General features: G+C 37.5%; 2 protein-coding genes across 2 annotated transcripts; one reads left to right on the forward strand and one right to left on the reverse strand.

Moving 5' to 3' along the window:
• The first annotated feature begins 265 nt into the window (after positions 1-265).
• On the forward strand, positions 266-4,753 carry LOC103953932 (nuclear pore complex protein NUP1). Its single transcript, XM_009365741.3, has 8 exons — positions 266-672; positions 966-1,030; positions 1,519-1,682; positions 2,105-2,318; positions 2,642-2,950; positions 3,054-3,140; positions 3,408-4,016; positions 4,124-4,753. The coding sequence occupies exons 1-8, from the start codon at positions 396-398 to the stop codon at positions 4,556-4,558; spliced, it is 2,160 nt and encodes a 719-aa protein (XP_009364016.2). The 5' UTR covers positions 266-395; the 3' UTR covers positions 4,559-4,753.
• A 4,456-nt stretch (positions 4,754-9,209) lies between these two features.
• LOC103953931 (axial regulator YABBY 5) lies at positions 9,210-13,124 on the reverse strand. The gene is made up of 7 exons (XM_009365740.3): positions 12,734-13,124; positions 11,500-11,619; positions 10,368-10,497; positions 10,137-10,185; positions 9,952-10,027; positions 9,620-9,688; positions 9,210-9,526 (listed from the first exon to the last, which is right to left on the reverse strand). Exons 1-7 carry the CDS (start codon positions 12,806-12,808, stop codon positions 9,479-9,481), a joined length of 567 nt encoding a protein of 188 aa, XP_009364015.1. The 5' UTR covers positions 12,809-13,124; the 3' UTR covers positions 9,210-9,478.
• Positions 13,125-18,127: the final 5,003 nt, after the last annotated feature.

The raw sequence follows: 18,127 nt of genomic DNA on the forward strand, positions 1-18,127 counted from the left end.
CAGTTTGGACAGAAACTCGAACCGATTGGAACCGAGCACACCTCTAACATATGTCAGCTTAAATGTTAAAAACGAAGAACATTTGAACAATTAACTAAAAATAAATAAATAAATAAAGAAACGGCACCGTCTAAGGTGTGCTTCTACATTGGCATGCAATAGTTCCATACCACCAAAAAAAAAAAAAAAAACAAAAAAAAAAAAAAAAAAAGAAAGAAAAATCCAAAAAGAAAAAGAAAAAGAAAATAAGTTTCCGAGTTTCCGCTTCTCATCAGAGAGTCCACAAAGAACAAGGGAAGAACAGTGCTAGTCAAAAATCGAGAGTTCCACATCGGATCCAGCACAAGCTCACACAGAGAGGAACAAGGAAGATAGTGAGAGAGAGAGAAAGACGAATGGAGGCCGGCACCGAAACGGCGCGTTCCGCAGGGCTGTACGGAGAGAGAGGTGCGGGAGGGAAGCTGAGGAAGCCACCGTCTCGAAAGCCGAATACGACGCCGTATTCCCGCCCGCCTTCGAACCAAGCCGCGCGGGGACCGCGGCGGTGGTTGTCGGGTATTGTCGATCCGGCTTATCGGCTGATATCTGGAGGCGCCACTCGGCTCTTCCCCTCTTTCTTCTCCAAATCGAATTCCCTCAATGCCCTAACTCCGCCCATTGCCCAGCATCACGGTCAGCCCCAATTCTCTCCCTGTTAGGGTTTTGGACTTTTTGTTCCTTACTTTTTTGGGAATTTATTGGTGTTTTGGTAAATAAAGTTTATTACTTTGTAATTGGATTGACTAAAAGCATTGATTTTTTATGCTTTTTGATGCATTGATTGGATTGCTCCTTTGGTTTGGTTTTGTTGAATTGATTGGATTTAGTAGTCACTTTATGTTGTTTTTGAGTACCCTTTTACTGATTACTGGTTAACATTGTGGATTAGTCTTTGGATTTTAACTCAATGAGTTATTCTGGAGCAGATGAGCAGCACATGGAGACGGAACAAAATGCTATCGCTGATCGTGAGGACAATTCCGAGTTGAATGTGAGGCCATTTTTCATTTAATACAACAGTTATACCACACGGGGTGTATTTTGTGTATACGTAGCAACTTCAGTTTCTGTTTCTCAAGTCACTTTGTGCTTTAGTTTCGGTCATTAGTATAACTGTTGTAATTTTGTCGGGCTGCGCATGCGATTGTGTTTTCATATATACGCGATTCTTTCATGCAAAATCTTGTTTATGTGGCATTAACAAGCATTCGAATTCAGATTCATTACCTTTTCATCTGTTATGTTATGTGGTGATAGGTATAAGATTCAGTTTCTCTTTGTTTTTTCTTCTTGTGGTAAATATCAAGTACCATTAATTTAGATTATCTTCTGACTGATTTAGACATACCTAGTTTTTCACTATTTTGTGTGGTCTTCTTGACAGCTACGGATAGCTATGTCTTTAATTGTGTATGATTTTTTCCCAGCCATCAAAATCATTTCTTATATTCAATTCTTCTTCGGCGTTTATCTTTGCAGAATGGGATATCCATAATAACTGAAATAGCAGGCCCTAGCAAAACAGCCGATGGATTAAAAAGTGGTTCGGAATTTGAAGGGAATAAGAAGGGTGACCAGTCTGAGTCTGAGGATATTGGACTTTCTGAAATTGAGCAGCTATTGAAGGGGAAAAAATTTTCTAGGCAAGTCATGCATGTGATGTATTTCTTCCATTTATGATTATAGCTATGCATAAAACATCGATTTTCTAATAGTTTGCCACTAAGATGCTAATGAGTCAAAGTGGTGGAACTTAGTTTTGGTTTAAATGAGTGCTTCTTGTTAATGTTTATAAAGTAGTTTCTTATATGAAAAAGTGTGAATAAAGCGGTTGCTTTCCCACATAGATTGCATTAATGAATAATGGAGAAACCTGTTTCTGATATCAAAACAGTGTATCAGATTCCACCACTATAATTGACCGAAATTCAAGTTTCTCTTCCATTTAAAGATCAGGTTGGAATTTTATTCACTGCGGACACCCATGCATTCAGTCATGGTCTTAAAATGCGTTATCTTACCAGTCTTTTCTTGCCCTCTCTAAGTGCACTCCATCTTTCTCCAGGAATGAAGTCAATCACTTGATGGAAATTATACATTCGAGGAGGGCTGTTGAACTTCCTAATGTGGATCACAAAAAGAAAAAACAAAGCTTTAGTGCTGCTGAAAAAGCCAAGTGGCCTGTAATTACAGATGATATTCCGAAGTCATCTGAAGAAAAGCAGGAAGACTTGAATAAAGCTATTTGGGCAACCTCAGCCCCTCTACCACAGTCAGCTGTGAGTGTCACTATCAACTTGCTCTGTTTATTGTGACATGTCATCAGGCAGAATCAATTCTGTTACGCATTTACATTTATGTGAAATTGTGAAATTGCACAATCTGTTTTCATTCTGTTTGAGTCTGCATATCCGTGAAAGGGATTTTTTTATTTTCTTTTCTTATAGAAGTTACCAACATATTTGGCAGGTAAGTATTAACTTTTTAATACACTGAATTATTTTTCTTCTTTTTTTTTTCTTTTTTTTTTCTTTTTAATATTTGTGGATTGTGGTTCACTTATATTCTTAGATGACTCTATTATTTCTCTTAAAATTTTCAGATGCGAGATCAAGTTGGTGCTTCACCTGTTGATATTGCAAGAGCATTTATGGGAAGCAGAACATCAGAAATTGATCCTTCGTCTAAGAATGCAGTGTCAAAAGATGAAATGGCCACACTGCATGGCGATGAGTTCTCTTCCAAACCATTTCTTCCAACACTGTCTAAACCATCGGCATGCTGGCCTGGTTCTATGGTACAGGATCAACGTGATTATTCAACTCCACAGACTGAAAGAGGCAGATTTGGCCTTCATAATCTTCCTCGAACTCCTTATTCTAGAACTATCTTTTCAAAATCCAAATCCAAGGTATGTTAAAGGTCTTGATACTTGTTTTGATTTCTGACATTTTGATTCTCGTAGACACACTTTGTGCTTTAGATGGTAATTTTTCTTTATTGCATGTCATCAGTTAACTCAATTACAAGGTGGTAATGACAAAGCCCCAAGAATTGTATTTACTCCATTGAAACAATCGCATACTCCTATATATGGGAAGGTAAATTTACATATCAGTGATCATTGCCAATGGTTACATTACAAGTATTGTTGATTAGGAAATTGATTTCAAGTTAGATTTTGGCATCACAGAACGTGTTTGTGGCTGTAGTTGCCAGTGCACGTGTGCAAATAGTTTTTCGATATCCAGCATACATTTATAATCGAGTTTAATATGTAATTTTGCATGATAATTGACGTTCTTATAATCATGTTTTTGGCCTCAACTTGGTTGTTTATGTCTTTGTGTTTCAATGCATTGGTGAAGCCAAGGGGTGATACATTGGATGGTGGCTTTGGATCAGCTGGACCAATTCGCAGGTTACGACATAAATCTGCTGTGCAAACTCCTGCTACAGGATCTCCTTATGTCCGTTCCTCTTCATTTGGGCCTTCACGGGTGGAGAACTCCAGTGCTACCAAAGGCTTCTTGCCTGCCACGAAGCATTTTGAACTTGGAGGATTAAGTGGGAACTCCCAAACGCAATCATCACACAGGAAGTCTTCCAGCTTTGGTGTGCCAAGTGTTCATCCAGAGTCTAGTCATATTGCTAGGACAATCTTGGAGCACATTGATAGAAACCCGCCCACTCCTAAAGAGAAGTCAGAAGAGTTAAAGCTAGCCTTTGCATGGAAGAAAACCCCGTCTTCTGGTGTTTCTTCAGTCAACCAGAATGGACATGATAGCTTACCACTTGTAGGAGGGTTCAATTCTCGTAAGCTCATAAGTCAAGATTACCAGAAAAATGCTGACAAGGGAAATTCTCTGTTTAAGATTCCACCTGTGCAGAACACTACAAAAGCCACTGCTGTTGCAAACAATATCCCTGCTGGTGATGGGAGGGATGGAAGATCTCTGAACACGATTACACATGAGGTGTTTATTCCTTACCCATTGTCTCAAAAGCAATATTGCCTTATGGTGCTAGTCTGCTAGAGCTATACGAACATAACAGAAATAGATCTAACTAAACTAATTTGCAGGATTTTTCGAAGTTTGCTTCATCTGGCTCTGAGGTACTAGATCAACAAAAGAAGCCTGCATCTCAATCTTCAGGGGCTAAACGTGCGTTTCCTTCTATATCCGTTGACAAGCCCGAATCAAAATGGACGTTTTCTTCTGGTAGTAGCTCTGGCTTCAGTTTCCCTGTCTCTGCATCGTCTGAAGTGTTTTCTGAACTACCAACACCATCCTTTATACCAACTTTCCTGGCAAGCAGTCAGCATCAGTCCAATGAAGATGGATACGCTGTTCCTACTTACGATTTTGGATCCAAGAAGTCAGATCCCCTTGTGTTTGCATTCCCTTCTACAAGTGCGGAAATTCAGAACGATGCTTCAGATATTAAGTTCAGTTTTGGATCAGATGAGCCGAAGTTGTCTTTCGGTTCAATAGGCAAAGACGCCATCTGTTATTAACTAATAAGAAGGCACATTAGCATTTCTTTTCGAGTATAGGTTTAAGATTTTCGCAAGGGTTTTGTGTACCTAAACCCATGCCTCATTTTACCTTGGAATTGGAGTGAAATTGCAGGACAAGTAGTTTAGTAGTGAGTTTGAATTTCCCTTTACTCAAATAGTCCAATTGGGAATGAATTGGTGGGTTTTGGCTAATTTTCCTTGTTTGCTTATACCCCTACATGTTTACTACTTTTAGAGCACTTCCACACCGTAGGGCAATAATTGCCCGGCCAATTAGGTTGCCTATTGTATTTGTGAATGGTAAATCCTCAAGTACATCTCTCCTCTATAGTAGCAACAGCGGTGGCAGCCTCGCTTCATTCCTCGACCTTCTTCACTTCAAACCGCAACTCACCATGGAACCCGACCTCGATTCGTTCCTCAACTCGCACCTTAATTCATCCGCCTCATCGTCCTCGCCCTCCTTCGTTATCCACCGCATCAATTCTCTTCCCAAACCACCACAACAGCTAAACGACGCCATACCCGTCCCCATTGTTAAACCTGAGGATTAAAGGGCGGTCGGGCCGGGAGGGTTTCAAAGCCGTCTCCATGGTTGCTCGGAGGCATGAGAACATGGTTGAATGTGACTACTGTCGCGTATTATTGTTTGCCCAAGAGTTAGGTGGTATGCCCCTATTAGTATCTCCTTATCCCGTAACATGTGATGTGAGAGATAGTAGTAGAAGGATATGCAACGGGTTATCTGTTAGAATCTCTCCAACATGATAGTCGATTGGTGTTTTGAAATCCATGAGTCCTACTATAAATTAACGTACATGGTACATTAACTTTTCAATGGTGTAGACTAAATTTTTCTTCAATTCTCGAGCGTGTATCTGATTGTTAATTTCAGCAATATGCTATACATTTGCTGTCCTTAATTAGAGTTTTCGAACCGCGCAGCAGTGTAAATTGTAATATATACTTTACAACACGTAGAAGGGCATTTTATTTGATGTGGTGAGAGAGCCAGCGCATGGATCAGCCTCTGCAGAAGCATAGAGAGTCGTAATGTCGTATGATGTTTTAATTTCAAAAGTCAGCGTAATTGATGAATGTCCTTCAAATGGTCCTGCGTTTCGTCGCTCATCCTGTTTCTTTTATGATATGATTGAACAATCAACATGCATACATGGTAGGTGAATTGAAGCACTCATGACTCACAACTGTGTGTACCTTACCTACATATAAAGATAAGTTATATATGCTAGCATGCATCGGTTGGCTTAAGAGTGCATGTGGGTTGTTGATGCGTTCAGAAACTCACTGACATCAACGACCTACAATCACTTGCGTATGTGTGATGAATTGTGTTGTGGCTCGTGAACGACTGTGGTCCGGTGATGCGGGAAACCCACTCTGCATGAACGATCCACATTCACTCTCGTATGTGTGGACGAGTGATGCTAGGGTTTCCGACAAACGTACTTGTCACAGTTTGTCACCACACACATTGGACAAATGGGAGATGGAGAATTTATTGTAATGAACAAATGCATTCCAGACACAGAACATGATGCCGTAGGAATCACATGTTGCCTCGGTTTTTTGTATTGAAGAAACTTTAGTCGTCTTTAGCCTTCTCTCCTCTCTCTATCATTTTCAGCTTACCAGCCAGTCACTCACCCTGTGGGGCCCACCTCCGTGATCATCATGAACCTCATGATATGGTATGGGGCCCCGAGGCACGTAAATTAGGGTTGGAAACCCCTCCCTTCGGAGGACACCAACATTCCAAACGAGGGAGAGAGAGAGAGAGAGAGAGCGGAAGGGAAGGGGGGGGGAAGTCAGAGGTGAAATGACAATGAAATGAGATGAATGCTTAACAGGCATGAAATTGACGTTTCAGATTCTAAATGTCAGAAATGTGGGAGGGCGCCAGAGCTGAGCGGCAGCCTGTCAGCCGTATTACTCTGCCCACCCCACCACCACCAGCTCCGCCATATTGTACTATATATATATATATATATATATATATATATTTCCCGTTCCCTTCTTTTACCAAAAAAAAAAAAAAAGGAAAAATGAAAACTTGCCAGCTTGTGGAAATCTACCGTAACCCACTTCAAGATCCGCAGGACATCCAATGGTCCCCTCCTCAATATCTACCACCCCAACCCTAGATATTTCACTCCCTTCTTCTAAATTTTCTTAAATTGGACTCGTCAGTATCACTACACAATCTAGTAATACCATTATTCTTCACTTATAATACGAGGTATCTCAAGTTCGACTTTCATGATTGACGAGTTCGATACTTAATTATAGTTAGTCCGAACTCTAACCCCTTAATGTCGCTTGTATCAAAAACTAGCTTATCAAACGAGTCATTCTTCATCCGTGCAAATAATGGTTGCAAATATAACTCATCAAAAATATAAAAAGAAAAGTTTTTTCACATGTGTCAAACTGTATAATTACCACGAACATAAAAATTCCTACTTTCAAAGATAAAACTCAGTATTATTGACTAAATAAGATCAAAGTTGGAAGCAACTCCTTGAAGAAATTAAATAAGAAATTTTTTTAAAGTGCTTCCTGATCTTTAGTGCTTTTGTAATGGATTCCCCTGGAGGTATCAAAGAAAAATGGGAATGGTTCAGAACCAAAATGGTGGTCCATGAATTCCTTTTCACAGAGGGTCATGATATTTATGAGTTGCAGTCCATGCTTGGACAGACAATGGCTTTTCTTAGATATTTGCCTTCTTTTAATTTTGAAAGAAGAAAAAATGAAGGGAAATAATACCTTTTAATTTCTCTTTCCCCATCATCACATTACATGCAATAATTCAGCAGGAAATTTGGACAAATTATATAAAGTCCTGGTAGCTTTAGCTTGTTGATATGCTTGCTGCACGGTTGGAATTAATAACTTTCAGGTGTGTGCGTGTGCTGTATATATGTGCGGTATATATGTGCGTGTGTATATATATGTGTGTGTGTGTGTGTATATATTAGCAGACTTACCCTTTCCCTTCCATGGAATTTTACTCTCAAACCATGTGTCTTCAACCAAGGGTACAACAGGGACACGTGTGCGTTTGTATAGATATAAAGTGGTTTTTGCAGGAAAAGGATTCTGATCTTTTTTTGGGAATCTTAATGATCCAGTAATCGCGACCGTTCATTGTATATTGTATGGTCAGAAATCATTTCAAAATTTAAAAGTAAATATAAATAATACGTAACAAAAACTGATCGCACGATATATGATAAACGATTACGATTACGAAATCTCTTAGATTCATAGAGAAATGATCCCGCGAGGGTCCGCAGAAAAAGGATCCGCCTTTTCCGTTTTTGCAGATGATGACTAACAATTAGGTCTAGCTGCAGTGAAACATAATCATTACTTTTAGGGCTAACTACAATTAATCATATACCCTTTATACTTCAATTTTCTCACATATTTCTTCTTAAAGTTTTGAAACTGTAGCAATATATATCTTGTCTAATAAATTATTTGAATTTTTGTTAAATTCACAATATGGTGTGCAAGAAATTCGTAATTAGGTAAATTGATACAATTTTAAAACTTTAGAGAACAACTCCCATTTTGAAAATCACCTCACCTTTGGAAGTGTAAATTGTAGTAAGCCCTTAAGTTCACTTCAAAAGAAAGAAGTAGTTTACATGGATGAGTTTAGTTTTGAATAAATAATTGATGAGGTTTACACATTTTCGTTTGTAAGCCAAGCTAAAAAAAAAAAAAAAAGAGTAAAACCCTCTTTGTATTGTAAGTTTGAGATATATACCATTATACCAAGGAGGAGGATTGGAGAATGTGTTTATAAATCTTGGACATGGGATTCTTAAACTTGTTAAAACTATTATTTCTTTTTTTTTTCTTTCCTGAAGTGAGTGTGACCAATTGCACATTTTATTTGTGAATAATGTTAGTAGATCAATTTTTTAAACCAAATTTATAAATCATGTGAGTGTTACTAATAGGAAATAAACACGTTAATCAATACTTAAGTAATAATCCAATCATCAACAACAATGTCATATAATTTACCAAATTGATCTAAATAATTAATCTTCCAAGAATTACCCTTTAGTTGTAGGTCAATGCTTTTTTTTTTTTTTAAGAAAAAGAAGCCATAGTAGAACGTGAAAAGCTTTAAAATTTAACCCTGAACTTAACCAAGAAACATATATAGGCTAAGCCTACCCAACAGATTAACATATATACTTAGTTCTCCATATATGCCATGCACGGGCTACAATTAAGCGTGTTAATATGATGATAACGTTTTAATAAAAGTATGATGTTTAATAAAATCCATTTCCATTAATGGACTGATGTACTTCGTAAACATACATTATAGTACGTGGTCACAATTTTGCATAAATATACTAACTCTGCATAAATATACCAGCTCTGCATGTTCCAAACTGTACACCAAGTAATATATTGATAGGGAAATGATTTTCACACACTCCTTTTTAGTTTTGGCCATTGAATTGAATAAATTAAATAAAATTAATGGTCAAGATTAAATATGAATGTGTAAGAGGCTAAAAATGGTGTGTGTTTTTCATTTCCCTATTGATATAGAAGAGAATATATTACATCGACTTCGTCATTATAAGGAAGCAAGTTAACAAAAGGGAAATTTATTTAATATAATGTCATTGTGTCATTAGGAAATCAAGATTGATGAAGATGACAAATTAAATTAAGCAAAGTAGCGTATTACTTAATTTTAAGTCACATAGAAACCCTAATAAGGGGGACTTGACAAGTACAAAGAAGAAGGATATTGAAATGTCCTTAAGAAACAACCCAGTAGATCAGTCAAGGCAATTCCTGTATACGAAGAACAATTTTGATATGACCGAGTGTCTTTGCCTGAAATTATCGTGGCCATCAGTTATTCAGTAGTGCAGGCCTTGACATAAGATGTTTCTCAGGGTCCTGCAACATAAATATTTTTTATTTTAATAAAAAAATTAATTAGGCCAAGGAAATAGTTTAGAAACACATAAATTAGTGAAATTAATTACTTACCTTGTCCAGCTTAGCCTGATTGTTGGCCTCCAACATCAGGCCAAAATGAATATGAGGGAAGTGCGCCCACTAATTAAAAAGAAAGAAAGAACAAGTTCATCAATATTGCTTACATAATCTAAAAAATAACTAGTAGAGTAGGATTCTCTCTACTATAAATCTCTTCTCCTTCCCTTCTCTCTCACTTTTCTCTTTGTCTTTCTCTCTATAAAGAAATCAACACAAAATGTTGATATGACTTAATTGTGACCGTTCAAATAGGTGAGGACTGAAGAGAAGAAAATTTGAAGGGGATATAATCCTACTTAGTTTGCAAATGCATGTCCACTTACATTTTTGGCAGCAGTGCTGAAAGCCTCTCTATGGCTAATATCTGGATTATTAGCCTTGATCCTTTGAATCTCCTCCCTATCAATGTAATAAATCAATACTCATCTTTTTAATTAATTATAAGCAAAGCAAATTAAAAGAAAAGAAAATTTAAAACATTAGGTATAAATTATAATGGTTTAGTTACTTTATGAACTGGTTATATGCAGAAGGTACACGTTGCCTCTTCTCGGGAGCTGAAAAGGAAAATAACAACTCAGACCATTTTTATCAGTACGTATTATAGCAACAGCCAACACTAGACTACACAGAGGCACGCAAACACATAAACACATTAGCAATAAAAGAGAGGCATATATATAATATGCATTATTATCTTTTGTTTTACAAATTATGGGATGATTAATTGATGACTCACGTCGATTCACACCCCTTTCCTCAGTGACATGATCTGAAGTTGGGTCTTTGGTTGCATTCTTCTTGTTGCATTTGGAAGAGGAGCCCGAATCAATCCGGTAATTCTGAGAGTTATAGTTGTAGTTTTGTGCCTAAAAGTAAATAAATGCATAACAAAAAAACAAGGAGATCAATCTTTTTTATAAGAACAGTATTCATTAGTTAAACTGCAACAGTTGAAAACATCAAATATATATGTCTTCTAAATACCAACCATGAAATTAAATAAACCTAAGAAACCAGTTTTTTATTTATAACTAGCTTGTCTAGTATTTTTTTTATTTTTTAATTTTTTTACGATTAATATAAGGCTAGTTAGCTACCCTACCAGGTGGCCGGGCTCGGTTTTTTATTAAGGGGGCGAGGGGAGCACGAAAAGAAGAGCAGCATTGATAGGACTGAATCAGTTAAGACTGTCATATAAAATAAAGCATATAAAACCCAGATTGACAGTTGGTTTGAAAAGAAATAAATAACTCTGTAAGGTTTGTGTTTGCACAGTAGAGGACAAAGTTGATGGAAAATACAACCATTGAACCTAAGAACCCTATCATTCAATCGTGTCAATCAAATCAAGCAAAAGAAAAGAGACTATAAAATGCTGATTAAGGGTTGGATGGGAGAGGTATTTTTGGTGTATAAAAATTGTAAATCGGTGTTACCATTTTACGAAACTAATAAGCTGCCTTTCATTAAATATTATAAAAATATATATTAATTATATTGTTTACGCATATTATATTAAATATGGTGTGATCAGATAGACAAACAAAAAATTCTCGTCAGGAGGGTTCAGGCCGTGACCTCCATCTATTAATAAAGCAAAAATTTAGGTATTGGGTTGTGGGTTATGGCGGCTGCTGTCTGAGCAACCTATTGGGTTTTCTGCACTACTGCAAAATGCTTTGAAATACTCGATCTATGTTAGATCCTCGAGTCTTCGGTTTCCTAAAAAAAGAAGTAACACCAAGAAGAAGCTAGACCTAGATTTCAGAGGCGGTTCTTGTATTAAGTCTTTTAATTGAATGATTAATTATTTTCTTGGAATTACTAAATAATAAATAAATCAATAAATAAATAGGCGAAAAGCACACCTGAACATCTTGCCAGGACAGTGACTGAAAGGCAGCGGCCATGTTCACGGACCATAAATTGGTGCAGTGCCCGCATCGGACGGTCACAATGTCAAATAGGCTGCTGCATGGAACACTCACCTGCAGACACAATCATCAACACTACATGAGACCGTTTATAATGCATGTATCATCTTAGTTATATGTTTCTCAGCTCGTTAACTACACCCAAAAATTATCATACACCGATTTAAAAGCTGCACATCAGGACTGCATGAGTAACACGGATCAAAGTAAATGCAAAAATGCATTTCTCAGAAATTAATAGAAGAAGAAAGTAAGAATTGGGTACTGCTTGATTGAAAATATATGAATTATTTATTTGGGGTAATTGTATGAAAAGGCGTAAATTTGATTACAAATTATTTATAAGCACTAAACCCTAATTTTTCCCCTTAAAAACACATAATAAAGGAGATTAGGCGAGATTCGAAATCCCAAAGATGGAGAAGAAAAAGTGTGTTCCTTTCCAGCTGATTGCTACGAGGGGAGTTTTCTTAGGAAAGAACACAATAGATAGTGCCAGAAGAAAGCTTCATTTTCTGTTTTCACCATCAGGTTATCAGAAATAAAAGAAGGTAATGAGTTTGGACGAGACGATGCAGTGTTTTTAGAAACGAAAAAGGTCACAAAGTGAGGAAATCAAAGGGAGGTCTTGTCTTCGTCAGTGGATTATCCTCAAACCCTCATGTTTCTTACGTTAAAAAGAAGCACCACTAACTTAGAACTACAAAACACAAATTAAACAATCAACTCTCTCTCTCTCACTCTTTCTCTCTCTCTCTCTCTCTCTAGAGTCTAGATTTCTCCCCCTCTCTCAGGTATGACTTTTCTTTGACTGCAAAAGAAGGAAAAGTAAAGTCCAACGATGGAGACCTGACTATATACCCTAGCTCGCCGATTAAAAAAGAAACCCTGTTTGTAAAACTATTAAATTGCGTACTATTCGATTTCACCACTGAAATAAATTATAACACCAAACCCTGATCACAAATCAACCAAAGCCTGCTTTTCAATTTCTCAGGATCGGCTTTGTTTTTTCTTCTTGTATGTATGCTAAAAGGATATTTGGAAGAAATAAGATAGGCAGTGGGTCTTGAGAAGATCACTGACAAGCAGATCTCCCATTAAAGAAATAAGAAAGAGGAAAACATCAGAGATATGTATGAATAGATAGATAGATAGAGATCGATACCGCGAGAACAATACTGCAAAAGTTGCAAGGGATGTAACAGAGTTGCTCAGTCGCAACATCGACGCAGCTCGTCATGTCGCTTAGTTATGATCACCTGGATGAAGTTATCACCGAATTAAGAAACTCCTCCTTTCCTTGAACAAACCAAGCTCAGCAGCTTTTACAAATTGCACTTTCTTCTTTCTCAACCACTCCTTGTTTTGTAGATAGGTTATATACTTTCACTCGATACCTCAATCGCTAACATATATAGAGCTAGAAATTTAGAGAGAGAGAAAGAGGGGTAGGAGGGTAAGGTAAGTGGTAAGGGGTGAGGGGTAAGGAAGTATAATGATTAAAAAAAAGTGGGTTACGAAGTGGCGAGGGCAGGCAAGGAATGCTGGGACCGGGATTGGAAAGCAAAAGTGGGTTTTATGGAAAACCGGGTTTTGATTTATTGGACAACATATGCGATTCAGGTACTATTGTAGGATATCTAGCTAACTATCTATTTGAGTTGAGACTAGACAGAGTTATATGAGAGGGAGTACTTTTGGCTGCATATTACCTAATCTGTTTATGATGCATGTTAACTATTTATGATCCAATATAGAGTGTGACCACTCCTTCTTCCTTATTAAAAAAACTTACATGAAATGGATTCAACATTTACCATAACGTCTTTATTATAATTATTGGAACAAAACTACATATGATAATGAACACGTTCTATATAAATTGCTTTCCCTCCTCTTCCTCTTACTAAGTTTAAAGTTCTAAGTGAATTCCAACTACAATCATCGTAATTCAACTTAGTTAGTTTTAGAGTGATTCCTGCACTAATATTAGCTAATCATTGTTTTTTGGACTAATTATATTGGGTAAATTACACTTTGCCCCTCAGGTTTTGATGCAATTGCAACCTCATACATCATCTTTAAAACATTTCAATTTCATACAAAAATTTGAATTTTATTGCAATTTCATCTATTTGTTAGTCAAACTGTTAGTTTGACTAGTTAAATAATGATGTGGCATTTGTAAAACCCACATTTTTGCTGACGTGGATTTCACTAACATGCCACATAGGAAAGAAAATAAGGTAAATTACACAAAACTACCTCAACTATTGGGCCAGTCATAGTTTCATAACCCATCTTTAAAAAATGTCAATGTCATACCTCATCTATGAATTTATTACAATTTCATACATTCCGTCAGTTGTCTGTCAATTACTCTGTTAAATGCTGACGTGGCTTGAAGCAGGACCCACTTTCTATTAAAAAGTTGATTAAATATTTAAAAAAGTTAATTAAATATTAACTAAATATTAAAAAATTAAAATTAAAAAAAAACAAAAAAAACAAAAAAACAAAAAAACAAAACCCACACCCAAATCTTCCTTATCGACCCGTCCCCCCTCCAAACCTTCCTTCACTACCTCACCGCTGCCTCTCTTCCTCCATCTTCACCACCCGACTGCTACTTAATCTCTTATCCTGAGCCACCGATGCGCTGACCTCGAGCGAACCAGGAAGATCCTTGACGGCGTGTGAAGCCTCCTCCCGGATCACTGTCGCCTCCTTCTTCAACCCAGACCTAAACTCCTCAAGATCGTGGCAGTAGTTCTGGATGACAGACTCGGACTTCGTCGCAAATCAGACCTCTGAAGCTCCACTCCCCAATGTTGTAATTCGGACGCGGATTGCAGTTCGGTTCCTAGTTCGGGTTCAGGTCGACACCATCGTTTTGGGCGTCCGAGTGCAGGTTGTCGGAAATGGGTCATAGGAGAAGACCGACTTGAAGAAATCCATGGGTGCAGACTGACTTGAAGATTTAGGTGTAGGATCGGATGAGAGAGGGTTGGGTGAGACGCGGTGGAGAGAAGGTAAGAGAGTGATTGGAAGTTTCATGAGGGGGGGAGGGGATCTGGGTGTGGGTTTTTTTTTTTTTTTTTTTTGGGTTTTTATTTTATTTTAGTTTTTTTAATATTAAATCAAATTTTTAATAGAAAGTGGGTCCCGCCTCAAGGCACGTCAGCATTTAACGGAAGAATTGACAGACAACTGACGAAAGGTATGAAATTGAAATAAATTCATGGATGAGATATGAAATTGACATTTTTTAAAGATGGGGTATGAAACTGTGAGTGGCCTAATAGTTGAGGTAGTTTTGTGTAATTTACCCAAGAAAATAATTTAAAATAAAAAAATAATTTTTATGTTAATATTTTTAAACATTTATAATGGGCCCCGCCACTACTTCTATTCACCTTCAACCTCCTCCTCCCCTCACCTGCAACCCAACCCCCGAACCCCCCGAACCACCCACCCACCCCCAAAACAACCAGCAGCTAGAATATCAAACAACCCAACCACACCCCCCCCCCCCCCAAAAAAAACCCATATTTGTTTTCAACACAAAATCAACCAAAAATAATATATATATATGATATGAGATAGATTACTCAGAAGAAAAAAAGGGGAAGATGGAACTTATTGCCCCTCCCCTACACATCATTGCCGCCCTCCCACCTAATCACGGTGACCTCCTTCATCTCTTTCTCTTCCTCCTTCTTTCACTCTAACCTCGAATTGGCCTCAATCGAAACCACGAGATGCAGCCAGCAACGAAATCGAAGGTGCAAAGAAATCTGGGTTTTGGGGATTTTGACTATGGGTTCAGTGCCGATGAAAATCGCGAGTTCGAGCTCACCTTCGATGACTTTTGGACGACTCTACATTTCGTCAGAGGCTAGATACCATTGCGGATTCGTCAAATTCGAGGTCGAGCGTCTGCTGGGACTCCTGGTCCTTAAGTTGGCATGACCTCTTTTTCATCCTCGTCAACGTTTTCATCATTCGGTTGGGAGATGAAGACAATGACAGACCAAGTGGCGATGGAAGAACATGAAGAGAAAGGAAGTTCTGGGTGTTTTGGAAGTTTTATTATTTTTCCAATTTTTTTAGATGAATTTCTAATTAGAATTGTTGATGCACAAAATCGGTGAGGACTTTGGTACAACAGAAAGTGTCAAGTTTGTGACCTTCGCTAGGTTGCTCTGGTCATTAGTGTCGATAAGTATGTAAATGAATAGAGACAGGGAAGCAAATAACACAAGATGTACGTGGTTCACCCAAATTGGCTACGTCCACGGAGTAGAGGAGTTCTCATTAGTTGTGAAGGGTTTACACAAATACATAGGTTCAAGCTCTCTTTTTGTGAGTTCTAGTGAATAGTTTAGTACAAATGACATTAGGGATTATTGTGGGAGAATGATCCCTTTTTATAGAAGAGAGTTTCTAGCTTCGTTCTGACATTGACACGTGTCGTGTTATGATTGGCTTCTGATATCGACACGTGTCGCGCTGTGATTGGCTTCTGATACCGACATGTGTCATGTTGTGATTGGCCTCCTGGTTGGAGGAAAAGTCTTGTGGGTCCTTGACGGTATGCTGTTGACCGATGCTTAGTAGTTTCGGGATTGGTCAAGTATGGTATAAACAAGAATAAAGAATTAACTTTTTTATCCACAAGTCAGACCTGCTACAGCCACGTAGGCAGTTGACAGAATGACTAACGGAAAAAGAGACGGTTGTATGACGTTGAAATGAAATAATAAAAAATGTATGAAATTAAAATGTTTTAAAGATGATGTATGAGGTTACAATTGAACCAAAATTTAAGGGGGCAAAGTGTAATTTACCCAATTATATTTTACACCTTTGTGGTTTAAGGTGATTTACAAAATTGTTCATGTATATGGTTTCAATTTTCTCAATATTGATAAGTGAAGAAATGGAAAACTGTACAAGTGTCATAATTGTATTGGCTAGTGTCCATGTCATCATAGAGCAGTTAGATTGGTTGGAGCTTTGTTAGGAATTTATTAGGTTGTTAAAGAAGTTTGTTAGTTTGTTAGAATCAAGGTGTATGGCTACTGCATATAAAGTAATCTTTCTTACTCATCAATTGAAGCTTAATACTCTTTCTTCTCATTCTCCTTCACCCTCTTTGCTTTTGTTTCTTTTTCTGTGTTCAATTCTTAAGCTCAGTATTGGTTAAAATTGGTACTGTTAATATGGTATCAAAATAGGATGTCTCACGTGTGAAGCCTAATGGCCACACGTGCTCCAAGTCACCCGAGTTGTGTTGTTCACGTGTTAGGCTTGAAAATTCGCCACACGTGAGAGGACGTGTTGAGAATGGATCCCACATTGATGAGAGAATAGGCATTGCATGTGCTTATAAGTAGTTGGGCTATTCTCCATATTACCAATTGGTTTTATGATGGAACCTTAACTTCTTCATGGTATCAGTACCAATTTCAAGATATAAGCTGAAAAAGAACCCTGATATAAGTCGAAGAAGAACCCTGATGGATCAATTTCAAGATTTAAGGCTCGTTTAGTGGCTCAAGTGTACACTCAAGACTTCGCCTAGACTATTTTGAGACATTTAGTCCAGTTGTAATGCATACAACAATCAAGTTAATCATTTCACTTGCAGCTCATCACAAGTGGGAATTGAGAGAACTTGATATCAAAAATGCATTCTTGTATGAAGAAATGGAAGAAGAGGTATACATGAAGCAACCTCAGGGTTTTGTGGACTCTACACATCCATATCATGTTTGTAAACTGGTGAAGTCACTGTATGGTTTGAAACAGGCACTAAGAGCCTGGAATGCAGAGTTCACAGGGTCTGTAATGGGATTCCAAATGTCACAGTTTGATACTAGTTTATTTGTCAAGCATGATGGAGAGGATGCTATATTGCTTTAATTTTATATGTAGATGATATTATATTGACAGGGTCTAATTTTGTCAAAGTTCAAGTTGTTCTTCAAGAACTCAGTGGAGTGTTTGAGTTAAAAGATATGGGAAAGTTGTCATATTTTCATGGATTGCAGATACAGTATAAAGACAATGGTGATATCTTCATTAATCAGTCCAAGTATGCAAAGGACTTGATACACAAAGTTGGGATGGATACTTGGAAACCAACTACAACTTCATGTAAGCCATATTCTCAACTATTAGCATCTGAGGGTACATTATTACCTGATCCTACTGAGTGCAAAAGTTAGTTGGTGCACTTCAATATCTAACCTTTACTAGACTTGATCTATCATATGCTATAAATGTAGCACACCAGTATATGACCGATCCAACAAATATAATTTTACTCTTGTAAAAAGAATATTAAGATATGTACAAGGTACCATACAATGTGGTTTAACATACTCAGCTTCACCAGATTCATCAATTACTGCCTTTTTCAGATTCTGATTGGGCAGCTGATACCAACATAAGGAGGTCAGTCACAAGATTTGTGGTTTATGTGAGACACAATCCAATATCATGACAATAAAAAAAAGCAAGCATCAGTGTCCAGAAGTTCTACAAAGGCAGA

This window comes from the organism of the source record quoted next, unplaced genomic scaffold, assembly GCF_019419815.1.
Source record: "Pyrus x bretschneideri cultivar Hongxiangsu unplaced genomic scaffold, Pyrus_bretschneideri_v1 Contig44, whole genome shotgun sequence".
Lineage (NCBI taxonomy): Eukaryota > Viridiplantae > Streptophyta > Magnoliopsida > Rosales > Rosaceae > Pyrus > Pyrus x bretschneideri.

What these genes read in the sequence shown, in the direction of transcription:
- LOC103953932 (XM_009365741.3), top strand. Translation starts at nt 396, where the DNA reads ATGGAGGCCGGCACCGAAACGGCGCGTTCCGCAGGGCTGTACGGAGAG. An exon ending in AAGGGGAAAAAATTTTCTAG is followed by an intron (nt 1,683 to 2,104) that starts GCAAGTCATGCA and finishes ATCTTTCTCCAG; the next exon opens with GAATGAAGTCAATCACTTGA. An exon ending in CCCCTCTACCACAGTCAGCT is followed by an intron (nt 2,319 to 2,641) that starts GTGAGTGTCACT and finishes TAAAATTTTCAG; the next exon opens with ATGCGAGATCAAGTTGGTGC.
- LOC103953931 (XM_009365740.3), bottom strand. Translation starts at nt 12,808, where the DNA reads ATGACGAGCTGCGTCGATGTTGCGACTGAGCAACTCTGTTACATCCCT. An exon ending in TTTGCAGTATTGTTCTCGCG is followed by an intron (nt 11,620 to 12,733) that starts GTATCGATCTCT and finishes TTGTGTCTGCAG; the next exon opens with GTGAGTGTTCCATGCAGCAG. An exon ending in TGTCCTGGCAAGATGTTCAG is followed by an intron (nt 10,498 to 11,499) that starts GTGTGCTTTTCG and finishes ATTTACTTTTAG; the next exon opens with GCACAAAACTACAACTATAA.